Raw genomic sequence first — 16218 nt, 5'->3', positions numbered from 1 at the left:
CAAAACAAATCATGTCTTAAAACTACTACTAATGTAACTAAACCAAAAAAGAAAGTATAAGTGAAGTGTAAGTTTCTCTCAATGTAGGTGAATAGATGAGACTCAATTCGTGTAGACCGTTTAAATATCTCTTTAATGTCCTTGTTCAAATTTAACGAGTCGACAAAGTGGCTAATAAAAACTAAATTTCAGCTCTACGAACAAAAGAAAGAAATTTATAGCCTCCTAAAAGTCTGCGGGCACGACCACGGCTCTTTGACGAAGGTCGTCAAATGCGTCATATCGAAGGTGAGACTGAGAAATTGTTAAAAAAGCAATATCGTTTGAATTGGACTTTGATAAATTAGTGTTCCGTAATATTGTGGTTGAAGAAATACATGTTAAGATTACTGTGATACTTCATCACGATTAAAGCACTGTTTGTAATGAAGTTGAATATTAAGTTACTAGACTTGTGACCTAGAAGACCTGGCAAATGGGAAAAATATTAATATGGACAGCTATGTATAGTAGAAGATATATTGTCGAGACATCGAGAGCTATTATTAGATCTGTCTTTTTAAATAGTTAATAAACCAGATGTGTTTCTAAATATGCGATCTTATATTTTAATTTAAATCCAGTTGTCAAAACATTGAAGTTCATAATAAGTTTCTTAATGTACATATAAGTGTTTTACGAACACAGCTTATTAATTTCTCCTACCGATTGCGAATATTTATTAATTTGACGTAAAGTTTCTTAAAATTTTAGATTTTTTTCGCCTCGAGAATAACCAGAGACTGGTATAAAAAACTTAGAAATTGAACCAACACCAAAATTGTTTGAAAACTTCAATGATAAATTACTCATATCCGCCTGCTCCCGTGCTGTGTATGTTGTATGTTATGTACAATATAAATAACTTATCTTCTACAAATTTAAAGAACAATATAGCTTTTTTATCATAAAATAATTAATTGTAGTTCTTAATTAAAGGTATTTGCTTGTTTTTCTTAAATTTCTTCTTCGGCTACACGCAGATCATTCGTATTAGATCAGCGCCAACGCACGACTCTCAAGAATGCCAACAATGTTCAGTATTAAAATAATTCTAATCTCAAAAACACCCACACCATTCACACGCTTCCGTAAGATCAAATTTAAATATATCAAACCATCAAATTACTGGTATCAGCGTTGTTTAATATTGCACTTAAATAATTGATTATTGTTTATCTATTAAGGGTTTGTTACTTTTCCTTATTTGGACTATACGGGCAAATTTATTGCTATTGTTATGAAATTGAACAAAAATAGATTACCATATTGAAATCAATACCTACAAAGTACTTCTAATGCGTTCCCGTTGTTCTTAGTAAACGAATGGCCACCGCCATTAACAGTTATGACTTAAACACAGATGTTGTGAATTTACAAAATTAGCTTCACAATGAATTTCCTTCGCTTCCACTTAATTCGTGAAAATTAAATTTGCTAACATTATTGGTAAAATAGAAAAACCTTGTTAAAGAGTATAAGGAAACATTCGACTAAGAAGTTTCATGTATAATATTTTGTTACAGTCACCGATAATAAAATCAGCAATGATGGAAATAACAGGGAAACTAATTAATGGAATCATAGATTTATCCAAATTGATGGCACACGGAGCAATGCACGAAGCTTGTCTCATTGAAGTAATAAAGACAATCGAAGATGAAGCTACAGATTTAATCAAAGATGTTAGAAAATGTGCCTTTGAAAATAATACCGAATTTGAAAATTATATTATGCAAAACAATGCTACCGTTCTTGATATTAGTAAGGCAAGTGGAAATGTTGCATCGAATAAAACGAGTGTAAAAGAAATGCAAGCTGTTATCAAAGAAATGTTAAATGAAAACAGTAATAACAGCGTGGATGAAAGATTTAAGAAGAAGTTAATGAATCTGCACAATGATTTGAAAGCTGCAGACGCAAATGCAAACATTATTGACGTGGCAAACGATTTGAAAAATATTGAATAAAGTACTTAATTTTAGAGCTATTTAGTTTTACTGCGAAATAAGACCAAAATAAGCGTTAGTTCAAAGAGCAGAGATTTTTTTGTAGATCTAGCACGCGAATATTTAATGTAATAAAGCTTAACATATGCCAAAACGTTCATTTAAAATTTTACTTAACTTTCATTAAGTCAATCTCGAAAAAAGTAATCAACTTGACAAAGCTAGTCTTATATTTATATTTAGTACAATTAAAAACAGTAAAAGTACGAGTAAATCTATAAATGTCCGACGGTTGGACAAAAGCTTGTTTCATTGAGGAGATTGTTCGAAGATCATTTTTACACGCTTCATCTGACTTTTGCAGATTTTCTTCATTACTTAGCACGAGACGAATTATATACAAAATGTGTGTTTTGCTTTATTTAAGCAAATAAAAAACTCAGTACTTGCATAAGTCTAGGACCTTTTGGCTCTTGTGAAATTTATTATTGATTAATACAATGTTCCAAGCTGGCATAGGCATATATCAATAAATACATAATTATGCGAACTAATAACATTATTTCCAAATGAATCATCACTTAAACCGTTTATTTTTATTTAACTTCACCTACAGTATCCGTGGATGAAAGCTTGCAACCCAAAGTTCTCATAAAACCAAGTGTAACGAAATTTTGTACACTCTTAATTATTGTTTATATTTTAGGGCATAGTATTGTTCGTGCTAAATTGGTTCAACTAAAACCATTAAGAAAGTAATAGTATCGGTTTATTTTCCTCTTAGATTCTAATTGATTCTTCGATTCGAGTTATATTGTGCTATTAAAATTTTAGTTGAGAATTTAAGTATGAATCTGTTTTATTAGTCTGCGTTGCCGACGGTTATGTCAGAACGTCAAACTGGATTAATAGCATTGGAGTTAATTTTAGTTTTATTGAATTAACCCAATTTATACTTCTATGTATAAGCAATCTGTAACGGGGCCGTCGGTGTTTGAAATATTTGGAAAAATAATTTACTTTACAAATTTTTAATAAGCTCGGTTTGCAAACGAATTTAGAAAACGGTTCTAAAAAAACATTTAGAAATTAATCGTTTTATTTTAATTGAACAGAATAGCGACCTTAAGCTTTGAGAAATTTTAGATGAAGCAATAGGAAGAACTAGTCCTGACGTACGATTTGTGTGTATCCAAAACATTTTTTAATTATTTTTTTTAGCGGTAGTGAAAACACTAAACATTACAAGGATATTTTTATATAAGATTTTAAATTAACATGGTTATTTTTATTACTAACAGTATTTGAAACGGGATATTTACCATGTTTTTTATTTTTATTTGGTGGTGCTCGATATTTCGACATTATCTACGAAAGTCTTGTTCACGAGACTCTTGGATATTTTTGACCAAGTTAACATAAAAACCAATTTGCCCAATAATTATATCAATTGAGTCATAAATTAAAGAAACTATTTTTGCAGTTAACTGTTATTAGTAGATGAATAATATATAATAATAATTATAAGAGAATATCCACGAACAAAGGCTTAAAGTTTTAATTATATTACTTACGTTTGAATCTCGTAGAATTTTCTCTAGCTTCTGATTGATATTGACATTTGTAAGAACCAATAGTAACACAATGTAGGCTATGATCTAAATTAACGTACAGCTAATCGAACGCGGCCAAAGCTGAAGCCAAAATCTAGTTTAATTCAGAAAGAGGTCAGCTTACGAAACGTCCGGTGTGTTTACGATAGAGGAGATAACGTCCAGTCTTGTTTACATTACACTTTCTGTTTGGTTAATCGTATAAATTTTCCGACGCAGCCGTTAATGGATGGCAGTCGGTTTATGATTTATTTCTTTGATATTTCTTAAGTACAAGCTGATGATTTAAAGTTTTTGTGTCGGTTACAAGTTTCCTTTGATAATGGTTCTGTTCATGTGTTTTTATGGCGTTACGTCGTCTCCATAAATTGAAAATTGGTAACGTTTTGGTGTCAACAGGAGTAATACAAAATTCTGTAATAACTTTAAACAATCACAAAATGTGGTGTAATTGTTACGAAATTTCAGGAGAATTGAAAAACACAACGTCACAAAAATGTTAATCTGTTTTAGTCCACAAACGCCGTTCATAATCTCTCTTTTTTAGTCAGTTGCATCATGGCAGTTAATAAGACATGTTGATAATATTTTTAATAATAGCTATCAGTTTGCCAATAAATTTAGAACTTTGTTGCAATTTATTTTCAGAATAATAAGGAATGTCAACTTTTTTGGAAATTCAAATTAATCCCATTTTTTTACTTCCTTACATCCTTCGTATACTTTATTGTTACTTTCTTTATGTGTCTTCAAAGTAATTTAAAAAAAAAAACGACGATATTTGCTCAAATTTATGACACATCTTACGTTACCTAAACGGCCCTGTTCTTGGAAACCCAAAAACCCAAAAAGATCTCGCTAATATGTACGCCTGTGAATGTCCATCGACTTGGCGAGCCGCCAAATGTCAGAGATGAATTATATAGGCTGCAAGACGTCAGGACATTCACCTTTGTTAGTTTTGTAATTTCGATCTGTCTGTGATGAAAAAAAATTTATGATCGTAGACTTGATTTGACAGTCTACTGTCTTGTTAAACTTATTAAACGAATGCACCGAATTTCCGAATTAGAAATTTAACTTTAGGATATTTTTTAACATGTTTTAAAGACTTTAGAGTATTAAATAATAAATTAAAATATAATTTTTAATTACCAGCATCAAATAATTTAATATTATATTATTAAATATGCGTCCCGATTTTACCCGGCTAAAATTTGAATCATACAAGCTTATGTTGTCAGTTTTACGTGATTAGTGATTCCCATTGCTTACAAGATATAATGGCTAGTAAATGCTGTACCTCAAAGCATACAAAAAAAAAAACAGTAATATAAGTGTTAAAGTCAATAATAGATTCCCTGATTTAGGGAAGAATATCCGAGGCTACAGCCCCGGGCCCTCCGCTATTTGTGCTCAAAATAGCCACCACAAATCAACAAATATGCCAAATCTGAGGAGAAAGAATATTTGATTTAATAACAAGATTTTGTTGCCCCACGTCCTCTAGACCTCAACCCGACTCTGCTTGATTGGACACGATACGTTTTTGCGCGATTATGCTGGTGAAATTGTTATTTCCCAAATTGCTTAGAAAAGAAATATCAGCAAACTCGCGCGATAATTTTATATTACCACAATAAGAAAACAACTAACAACATACACGTCACATCCGGACACCAGCGGATACGACTTCAGCAACAGGAAGCGGCTGTTATTATTCTTCGTGGGTTTCACAAATGTTCACAGTAAAGAGCTTTAGAATCGCAACAAAATATGCGAGCGTGGTATTATTACATCTAGCTGAAATATTCGCATATAAATGTTAAAGGATATTTATAATTATTTTGATTTCTATTAATTTAAGAAGATATTTTAGTACAACGTTAATTTATCTCTTCGAAATTATGTTTCACTTGAAACATTTGTAATTAAATACATTAAATCTAGACTAATGCTATGTTAACAATTTGTACTATTAATTTGTATTAATGCAACGATACAAATTTATTACGTGTGTGCGTTTGTGTGTAGCGTGTATTCATATGTAAGGGTGTGTCTATGTGTGTTTGTGCTTGTACGTATAGGCAGAGTATATTAACAAAATATATCAAAATCATTTATTCTTCATTAAAAGGTACGTAGGTGTAATGACCTATTATGTATTAGAAATTAAATTCGCAAAAAAAAATAAAAATTGAAAAATGGTGCGAAATACATACAATACAAGAGAAGTACTTGAGATACAATTGCTAATTAAGTATATATAGTAAATACCGCATTAGTCTGGTGGCTAGACATGTGGCCGCAGATCGTGGTATAAAAAGTAATTGGGGTTTTAATCGAAATATCCGGAGACTGGAAGTTGAAAGTGTGTGTACTCCTGTGTCTCGGAGAGAACGTCAGCAGTTGGTCCTGCGTTTGAACTCTTTCTGAATAGATAGTGGACCTGTGTTTGGGCACAAACTTGTGCACAATAACATAACTTGCGTAATTTGCTGATCTCCCTAGATCCTGGTCTCCTTGCGACCAGGTCTCTACCGCTGCGGGCGAAATCGGTCAGGGCGACATTATAGGGTGACATCTAATATTATAAAGAGGTAAGTTTTGTTTGTTTATGTAATATCTGGAACGAATGATTCCATCGTAAACAATAATTCACTGGTAGAAAGCTATAATAATCCTGAGGGCTATGGGGTATAAATTATATTTGTATCATATCGTTTTATTTATTTTTAATATTATATACAAGGTAAAAATGTACATGTAATCTAAAAATGATACACATGTCTGTGAGATGAGATGAGGTTTCCTCAAGATCTTCCTCCACTGGAATTCGTCCGACGCTGATGGATTATCAATTACACATACTCGATAATTGACGCTTTTGAAATAGCTTTGTTTATGTTACGTGCATTATTTAATGCATACATATATATATCTCAATATATGTATGCTCTGATGGATATTTTGTCTCAAGAAACCTCAACCTTATATTGTGATGAAATCAAATTAAAAATATGTATTAAATAAGTAGGAAGCGTCAGCCATCTCAAACAGTTAAACAAGAGTAGAGCCATTTATAATTTTCCTTGTATTTTAAACCTACCTACGAAATAATCTAAAGATTTTGCGCAGCAATATTGTATTAAAAGGTAAACATACCTACAAATATTTTATTGGTTCACTGAATAATACTTGGAAGACGGAAACGCCGGATGCCAACGATTTTATTTCCATTGTACTGTTCAACGATGCACGTCACGAGTATTCGAATGTGACGCATTGTGTGAAAAAACATTTTAATTCTAAAGTTTCAAGAGACTCAGAAATCCCTCCCGTTTTCATGATAAACTGTTCCACATTTATATAATTTGTAATTTGATAAGTTTTATAAAATAAATGCATTAAAATATGTTAAGACACGTTGTACAAGTCGAATAGATGAAACGACACTTGAGTAAACTTAAAAAAGTGATGGAAAAAAAAATATTTGTTTTAAATTGTATAATAAGGCACACATGGAATTTCAAGCGACGAGTGAAGGCATACATAGATAGTTATTTTTTATTTAAAAAAAAAAGATAAGAATGAAAATTAATATTCTTTAAATGTCTCACTGTAGAGTTATGGCCTTCTCTCATTTTGAGTGGCATGAGGCGGAGTTTCAACCAACATACAGAGTCTCCTTGATCGTTTTCCTTACCGTTGAGCACGATATGAATTATAAATACAAATGAAACACATGAAAATTCATTGGTTTGAATTCGCGATCATCAGCTCGGACGTACATATTCTATACACAGCGCCTGTAAGATGAGATGGTAAGAGTACTTTAACTTTCTTGTCTTAGAAGCCACATTCAGGCATCGTCTTACATTGTTATTGTAAAAAATGTAAAGTCATTTCTTCCAATGTGAACAGTCATCACGTATGCAGCCTAAGGATCGATGATGTTCCCTCACGTCAAAAAATCACACACAAGCACAGAATCATTTAACCTTCAAACATTCATACATAAAAAAATATTTGGTCAAAGAATAACGGATAAATTAATGACTCTGCAAAGATATTACAGTTTAAGAACCCTCACCATAATTACAAAACCGTTAAAATTTAAAGCGCGACGCTCAATCGAAATTTAATGTGAATTTACCATTCCGCGGATACGTGATTCTAGTTTCAACACCATTCCTTAATATAATCATAATATGATCTGACCGTTTGTTTGATAAGTAGTATTCTCGCAACATTACTCAGACGCGGTTTAAGTGGCTCCCAGTATCGGTAAACGATTCGTAAACTCCGCGTCATCGGGGGCCTTGGCTCCGATATTACTAATCAAATAATATACAGTTTCTATGTTCTTTTGCAATATGAAAATACGTTTGAAATTATTTGCGTGTAATTCTAAATAGATCTTCAATAATAATTTGTTATTGTATATTTCTATTGTACGGTGTGACGACGATTCGCAAAGTTTCAAATGGATTATTTATAGTGGCCGATTTATATTTAGCCGTACTGCAGTATTCTATAGCGTATTCTATAAAAACAGCCTCGAAGCTTGCCGCAGGATACGATCGTGAAGTAGCAGAAAGCGTTTTGAGACAGACTATAACAATTATAACGTTTAAAGCAGAACGCAACAAAATAACGCCACGTGCTGTAAGTTTTCAACATTTCGACGAGGTAAATACGAAATGAGTTCAAACAGAACAACATTGTTGCTCATACGAATAATTCACGAATAAATCCCACAAATCATGTATAGACATGGCTTGCATCAGCGAATATAGAAAAAGTTATTTGTAACTTTAGTTTGAATAAAAAAATTGAAAATGTATTCAAAGCATCGTAGTAAACCGAAGTATATGCACCGCCCTTATACAGATACAAAAAAACACTATAAAAATAAGCTTTCAAATCTAAATTTAGTTTTATTTTATTCTAATAAATCATCACTTTGTTTAAGTGGAGGTTTAAATATATTTTTCAAATTACACGGTTTATAAGAAACTGAAATAGTCCCCGTTTAAGAAGAAGCGTAGGTTATTTATTAACTTACCCCCATCAGTGAAGAATGCTGAATGCCGGTTGGGACTTGATGGCACTGAAGCAGAAGCGGATGTGAGGAAAGCTCGCTTGACTCTGGACCATTTGGAGTCTCGCGGTGGTCGATGCTGCGGCGGCCTAGCTCCAAGCTCCAGAGAACGCTGCTTGCGGAGTACGGGGTGGGAACCCTCAGATTCTAAGAGCAAATATTTAGTTATAGTGAGGAAGTTTCCTTGATATTAATATTAATACAATACTTACAAAGGAAGAATTTAGCGAATGAAACATTTCAAGATGGGTGTTCCAAAGTACATGTGCTTATAATATAATTGATATGTCGAACGTAATTCTGCCAAATGTAAGTTTGCACTGCATTAGGATAGCGCAGTGTAATGCTTCAATCTTAATATTCTTTTTTTATGGCAAATATGCCACCTAATGGAGAGATAGATATTTGTGCTATAAGAAACATGAACTAATTCCTTCATCGCCAATGCGCCACCAATCTTGGCTACTTCAAACCGGAACACAATAATACGAAGTATTCATGTTCAAAAGTAGATTATTTGATGAATTGATATCCTACCCTACCCCACCTATAAAGCCTAAACATGATGTAAAATTTTTATATATTCAAGATCTTAATCTTTGTTTAAAGATGTCATATAGATTTTCGTTATTAGATTCAACTATAAGATATATCTAAGCTAATAATTAAATTATAAATATTTATTTATTTACACGAAACTACTTTTTGCAGGGCTTCACTGCTATGAATGGTTTCGAGAATAAAAGTCAGCTTACTTCACTCCGGCACACGAACGATGTCAATCCGTTGTTGCGTTAAAGGACAAAGAACATTTGAATAGAGAATTTGTAGAATAAATTATATTAGTCTGTGGTGGTTCGTTGTGATTTTAATTAAAATTATTTATAATTAAATAAATATGACGATAGAATTATCATACCTAATTCTTCAGACGAAGGTATCGTTAATGTAAGAGCTGGTGGAGCGTCACTATCACCACCATCACTTAAAGATCGTCTCCTCGACGGCACCACATCTGGTGATCCCTTCGGTACCCTGGTCTTCTTCTTGACTGACTCACGATGCGTTTGGATAATGTCACGCATCTTAACCCAAGGACTTTTGTGCAGTTTATTGGGTGATGGTGAAGTGGAACTGTCGTCCTGGTTGGACGGAGATATTGTGATATTAATAAAAAATAATGTTTTCGCAATAAGGCTTTAAAGGAATTCTAGTGTCATCTGAGGTGATATGTACTGAAAAATAATTTAGATTATAATGTTATTAATCAAATTAAAAAAACGTAGATAATTTATCCGAAAAAAAATTTATAATTTAAAAATCCGGTGCACGTGCTTCCTTATTAGGAAACTCATTGGCAAAATAGGTGTAAATCATTTTAAGAGGACATTTTTTGTGATATCGATGAAGGAGTATATTCTTATTTTATAAAATAAGTGGTCGGACGGGTAAATGCGCCACCTGTTCAGAAGTGGCCATCATAGACATTGGCGCTTTAAGAAATATTATTAAGATGTTATGTCCTTGTAGTAAGGCAGGAACACAAAAATAGTAAGGATTGCTGTTTAGTAAAAAAAAAAAAAAAGGAGTAACTACTGAGTTTCTTGCTGGTTCTTCTCGGTAAAATCTACATTCCGAACCGATGGTAGCTTTACTTTAAATAGTTTGTTAAATGACGATTCAAAAGTGCTTATAAAAGCCTACTTGAATAAAGTATATTTTGATTTTGATTTTTGATTTTGATATTAGCGATAGATTATTTGATGTATGGGTGGAACCTTCCAAGCGGGCTTGCACAGAGCCCTACCACCAAGTGAATTCAGTAAAAACTCATTTCGCATTTCACTCGTGAAATGTTAAATACAGAATTATATTATATTTGAATGCGTATGTCTTTTTAATGTTGCAATTATTACAATAAATGTCACATATCACTTTCGTGACGTTTCATCATCTGGTTCTGCGGTGACTTGGAGTTTGTTTTACAGAATACCCCTATCAATATTCTGGGGCACAATGATTATGATTCGTTTGTAATATAATGTACTTAACCGATATAATTAGTATTTGAAAATCGTTTCACCTGAATTGGTGCTTGTAAAAAACTGTTGTCATGGTCTTCACTACGAATACAACTTCTGCGTCGCATGTCTGAAACTAAAATATAATATTAGAACAAAGTTTTTTTAATTATTATTTTTTTTTAAACATGAAATGAAGCATATAATACGGTACAGGATTATGCATAGTTTTCGACTTGGTCGCGTATTAATGGTCGTAGGGAGAAAGAATTGTAGAAGTTTCTTGTTTTACTCATTACTACACTATCAACCACCAGTTCCGAACCGGTAACGGTGGTTAGTTAATACTTGTATATTCGTGTGATAAATATATTTCAAACAAATATTGTAGTATTTGAATTTTTCTGATATTATAAGTGTCCACATTTTGCTACAGGGTTCCCACTGCGTATTTTCCATCATTACAATCCATCTAATTTTATAGGTAATTAATTCATAGTTTAACTTAGACACATATCTAGTGTCAAGCTTGCTGTCGGACACACTGATGTCTAAGTTAATAAAATAGTAGTTCTGTATGGAATTATTTCTGGATCTGATAATTTTAAAATGACTGATTAACATACAAGGCACTAGAAACCAGTAGATCTATAAGGATTAATAGGATTAAATAGGATCTGCACATGAATTCCTTATGGATGTTCCATCGGTGAACACTAATAGATATTCCAAAATTTATCTTCTAATCTGGTAGAATGGGGGATGATAATTTGTGTGGAAATTTGTCATTCTGATGTTAGATGTATGGAATTCTGTGTTTAGACTTTTGTTCGTGGTCGGCTATATTAAGTATCATAGTTTTTTTAATGAAAATCTTTGGAAATTCCAAAAAAGCGAATTATGCTTGAAGTTAGTATTATATATAAAACCAAAGGGGTCTCTACATCTAAGAGTACGCCGAACATTAAAGCCATGATAGCGAATACAAATTCCGGGTGCAAAACGACGATAGAACTTTTGACATAATATTAATATTGAAATTGTGTTTGTTTTTGTTTCTTCATTATAATATTTGACATTTATAATCTGACTCTAAAACCGACTCCAAACCGCGCTGCATCTGCTGGTAAGAGTTTTATGTATATTGATTTAGTAGTTTTCTCATGTATTAGTACTTATGAAATTATAATTGCTATATTATTATAAAAGCTGTCCCCTCTATGGAGGTTTTAATGTAATATATATATATATTTTTATTTGACATTGATAAATATATACTGTAATTGTTACAGTACATGATCATTTGTAAATACCTAACAGTTGAATGATAAAACAAATCTAGCAACATCCTGTTCTAAATTACAAAAATAGTTTTGATATTAAATTTTTTCCTATCGCGATGAATAAAAGTGCATATTCCATACGCGTACGCAATAGCGGCATTCTATATGCGCGCACGCATAAACATTCTTGTTTCGAAAATAGATTACTATTCCCATATTACTCACATCTATCTTTATATATACGATCCATCTTTTGTACGAAAGTTTAGAGTGTTTTAAAACTTTAAATATAATTACGAATTTGTTTTATTTTAATTAAAGTTAATCATAGTCGAAATTATAGCTTACCTAATGTTTTATATTATAGAATACTGCTCAGTGTTTAAAATGCGTCTGCCTTAACCGAAGAGGCGGGTTCAACTTGTCAAGAACTAAGTTTTTAAATGCTTAATAAGAGGAGGACTGTAGTAAGCAGCATGGTGAATTGAATTCCTTCTCCCAAGCTATTAAGATTATTTCTTTTTGTGATAGTTTGGCGCATGGGCAAATGAGCCACCTGATGTGGTCACCACCGTTCATCGACATTGGCGTTGTAAGAAATATTAACCATTCCTAACATAGGCAATGCGCCACCAGCATTGGGAACTAAGATGTTATGTCCCCTCTGCCTGTACCTGTAGTTACACTGACAATGAGGAATCATAAATGAGTACTTCCTTGAGTTTAAGTTTGCTTCATACCAAATTACATCAAATTCGGTTCATTGGTTTGGTAGTGAAGGAGCGACAGACAGACAGAGTTACTTTCACATTTATAATATTAGTATAGATAAAATAAAGTACTCTGAATATCGTGTGTTAAAGCTATTGTTTACAATGAAAATGCGCTAAAATAAATTTGAAACCTGTCTCTATTCTCAATTCCTCGCACGAAGAATTCGGTGTTAGTGATATGGCGCTTCCTGGAGTCAAGCTGGCTGAATCCCTCGGTTCAGGATTTGGAAGGGATCCTGGGCTAGAACCGGCTAGAGCTACCGCCCCAACCATGGCCCCTGCTGCAACTGCTGCTGCACCTCCAATTGTGGCTGGTGGCCATTGAGCTTTCTCCCATCTGTAAGAAGTAACATTTTAGATATTGTTTACCGCACAGCGTCATGTGTTTGGTTCCGGGTAAATTCTACTGCTCAACAGTAATACAAAGTATGTCTGTGTTTCAGTTTACACGGTGAGTGTAAGGTGTAAGAGTGTGCAAGTGCATACCACGTATATTTTATATTATGTTTAATATATGTGCATGCTATATTACGGTTGTAATTCCAGAACTCTGAGCATTATTGTGACATCACAAATGTACCAAAATCGCGACTAAATAAATTTACCCAGAAATGGGACGTTTACACGTTTCTTTACTTTTTTTGTCAAAACAGACAATATATAAAGTATTAATATTCGTCTTAATACACATTTTCAAAAATTACGTCATTGATTTCTTGATTTACATGAAAAGTAATGGAAAGTATAAGTACCAACCAAGTTTTATCCAAATTTGTTTGAATATAAAATCTAAATTATTTAGATATGCTATTTTGCTTACAATCTGCAATAAAATGTGACTGGAAAAAAAAAGTTACTCCTTATTTATGTTTAACTTGTATTCAAATAATTTAATTTATTTATTGAGAATCATTTTATTATTTTAATATAGTCGTTAATATTCGCAACCTACAATTCGTAAAGGAAAGAAAGGTTTGGTTAAATTAATCTTTTAAAATTATTTGAAGCAGATGCAGTGTGGTTCAAACTAATTACACATTAAATTAATAATCACAACAAAGGTCTCAAGAGTAGTCTTTGATAAATTTTTTTGAATTTTTCCCAATAATAGCAAAGTAAAAAATCCTCATTATAACACGACGTATGTATAACACGTCGTCTTATTGCCTTCACTGTTGACAGGAGGGCTGGTTCGTTTATTGTCCATCGGAATTGTGATTCAACGGGGAAATATTTCTAGAATTCTTGCCACCATTTCACGCGGTCATGATTTGTACAGCAACGGTTTTTAATTTTTATATGGTTAAGGGCTTAATGTTAATAAAATTATTATGTTAATAAAAGTTTTTCGTTTAAACGTCGTTCGTATTTTGTTTATATGCTGATAATTTTACTTTGACAAATATTTCTATTGCCAAAGATATTTTTTTTTCTCTATATTATTTGGATGACTGAGCAATGGTGACATCTAATGGTAAATCACTTTGGGGACGGATGGGCTTAGCATTATATTAGTTTCACCCTAAGGTAAAAGTCATACAGTTGGGCTTAGGCTTACAACCCCTTTTAAGAAGAAGGTTTAGAGCTTATCGAACACGCTACTCTAATGCGGGTTGGTGGATACACATGTGGTAGAATTTCATTGAAATAAGACACATGTAAGTTTCCTTACGATGGTTTCCTTCACCGCCGAGCACAAGATTAATTATAAACACAAATAAAGTACATGAAAATTCAGCCTCGTTGTAATTTTTTACGGGTCAATTTGCATCCAACCTAACCAATGTTTCCAAGAAATATCCCTCTTTATGAAGTTAGGAACTTATTATTATAATACAGTCTTGAACTAATAATAGTAATTAAAAAGTAATATGTATTATTAAAGTAAAATGTTGAACAAACATTTTGTCGATTAAACATAAACTTTGTATTTAATTTAGTTTTGTAAAATGAATATTCAAATGTTCTTTGCAAGAGCCTACTTGGATAGTGTGTACATCGTTTTTAATTTAATTTATTTTATTTTGCCTCTGGTCTTGCGCCAGTTGGTATATTTGAATTTTAATCTATATTTATACATTTATAATATTCATCACAATCACACCACTGAATGTGTGTATGAAGCACGCTCGATCCCCAATAACACGGCTACTTTTTATACCTACTACCTACGTGACCCCGCCCCTAGACGCCGCCCCTAGCTTTCCGCCCTATCCGTAGGCGAAGCCGCAGTCGAAAACTACTTTATTATAAACAAGTGTTGCACAATTATATCTTCTTAACCATATAAAATAGTTTCTTTTTGTCGTGAATAAATGAATCAATAAAATAGTCCTAACTATTGATGGGTATAAACATAACGTTATATATACCTAAAGGAAAGAGGGAGCCTTTTCTGTATATATTTTAATGATAGGAACGAAATTGTATTTCGATTTTTTTCCTATCAGCAATTCTTTATTCGTGATCAATGTTAACCTAGATAGAGTTTCACTTTTTCCTATATTTAAGTATTATATTTATCTTCTCCATTTATATATGTGTATATAAGCCATTACATAGTCAGCCTACAATAGTCTTCAAGGAATGTTACTGAATATACCCTGTTCAAGTTAGCTTGATCTTTTTGACAAACGGGCTGGTGATGAGAAACGGAAAATTTAACATATATAACAGTCGATGGAACGACGGAATGCGTAATTTAAATTAGAATTTTCAAAAAATTTTAACTTATTTTTTTGTCCAACCTATTTAACATTGTACAAGCGTCTATAATTTTCAGTGTTTCTATTTAAATTTTACTTTGAAGCAATAATATATAATAGAAAAAGTCTTAAAATTTTCGGAGTCGCTTGAATCTTTAGGAACTTTTGTATTATATGTACTTTTTTTTAATATTTTTACAATTTTTAAAATCATTATATTAAGAAAATAATATATTCGTCGTTGCAAAGTTATGTCGATCAGAAAAATTTACATCTGTCAAAAACATCAAGCTAACTTGAAAACACACTTAGCCTGAAATAAAAGATCAGAATATGTATTTTTAATGCACATTGGATATCCTGTTTAAATTTTAGGACAGTTTAATATTTTAAGGTTAAGTTTATTCAGTGATATATACATTAATCGAAATCATATATAAGAAAATTCTGTCGCTGATATATTCTGCCTTCATTTTTAAATCGAAAAATATAAAAAATCAATGATTTTGATAAATGTCTGTCGTACATTTAATAAAAATTAAATAAAGATGTATTGATTTTGTTTTCTTTAAATAAATAAATTAATATAATTTTTTATATGAATATGTTTCTGCGGAAGGTCATTAAGAACATTAAAACATTAGTTGGTAGTTTTTTCTTCTTCTTTCTTTATTGTTTGAAGGGTTATTGCAATGTGTAACGGTATGATAAGCACTTTTTCCCATGTAGTA

The 16218-nt window shown here is 32.0% G+C and overlaps 1 protein-coding gene across 2 annotated transcripts in view; it reads right to left on the bottom strand.

Annotated features, from left to right (window-relative positions):
- Positions 1-16218, bottom strand: part of LOC125067334 — a 35728-nt gene that overhangs the window by 18150 nt on the left and 1360 nt on the right. For both annotated transcript variants that reach the window (XM_047675874.1, XM_047675875.1), the window contains exons 2-5: positions 12914-13119; positions 10789-10862; positions 9625-9847; positions 8670-8852 (exon numbers count right to left, since the gene is read on the bottom strand). In XM_047675874.1, coding sequence (XP_047531830.1) covers positions 8670-8852; positions 9625-9847; positions 10789-10862; positions 12914-13119 — 686 coding nt within the window. The remainder of the gene's footprint in view (positions 1-8669; positions 8853-9624; positions 9848-10788; positions 10863-12913; positions 13120-16218) is intronic.

Source organism: Vanessa atalanta, chromosome 11 (assembly GCF_905147765.1).
Source record: "Vanessa atalanta chromosome 11, ilVanAtal1.2, whole genome shotgun sequence".
Taxonomy (NCBI): Eukaryota; Metazoa; Arthropoda; class Insecta; order Lepidoptera; family Nymphalidae; genus Vanessa; species Vanessa atalanta.
This window is presented reverse-complemented; position numbering and strand designations above follow the sequence as displayed.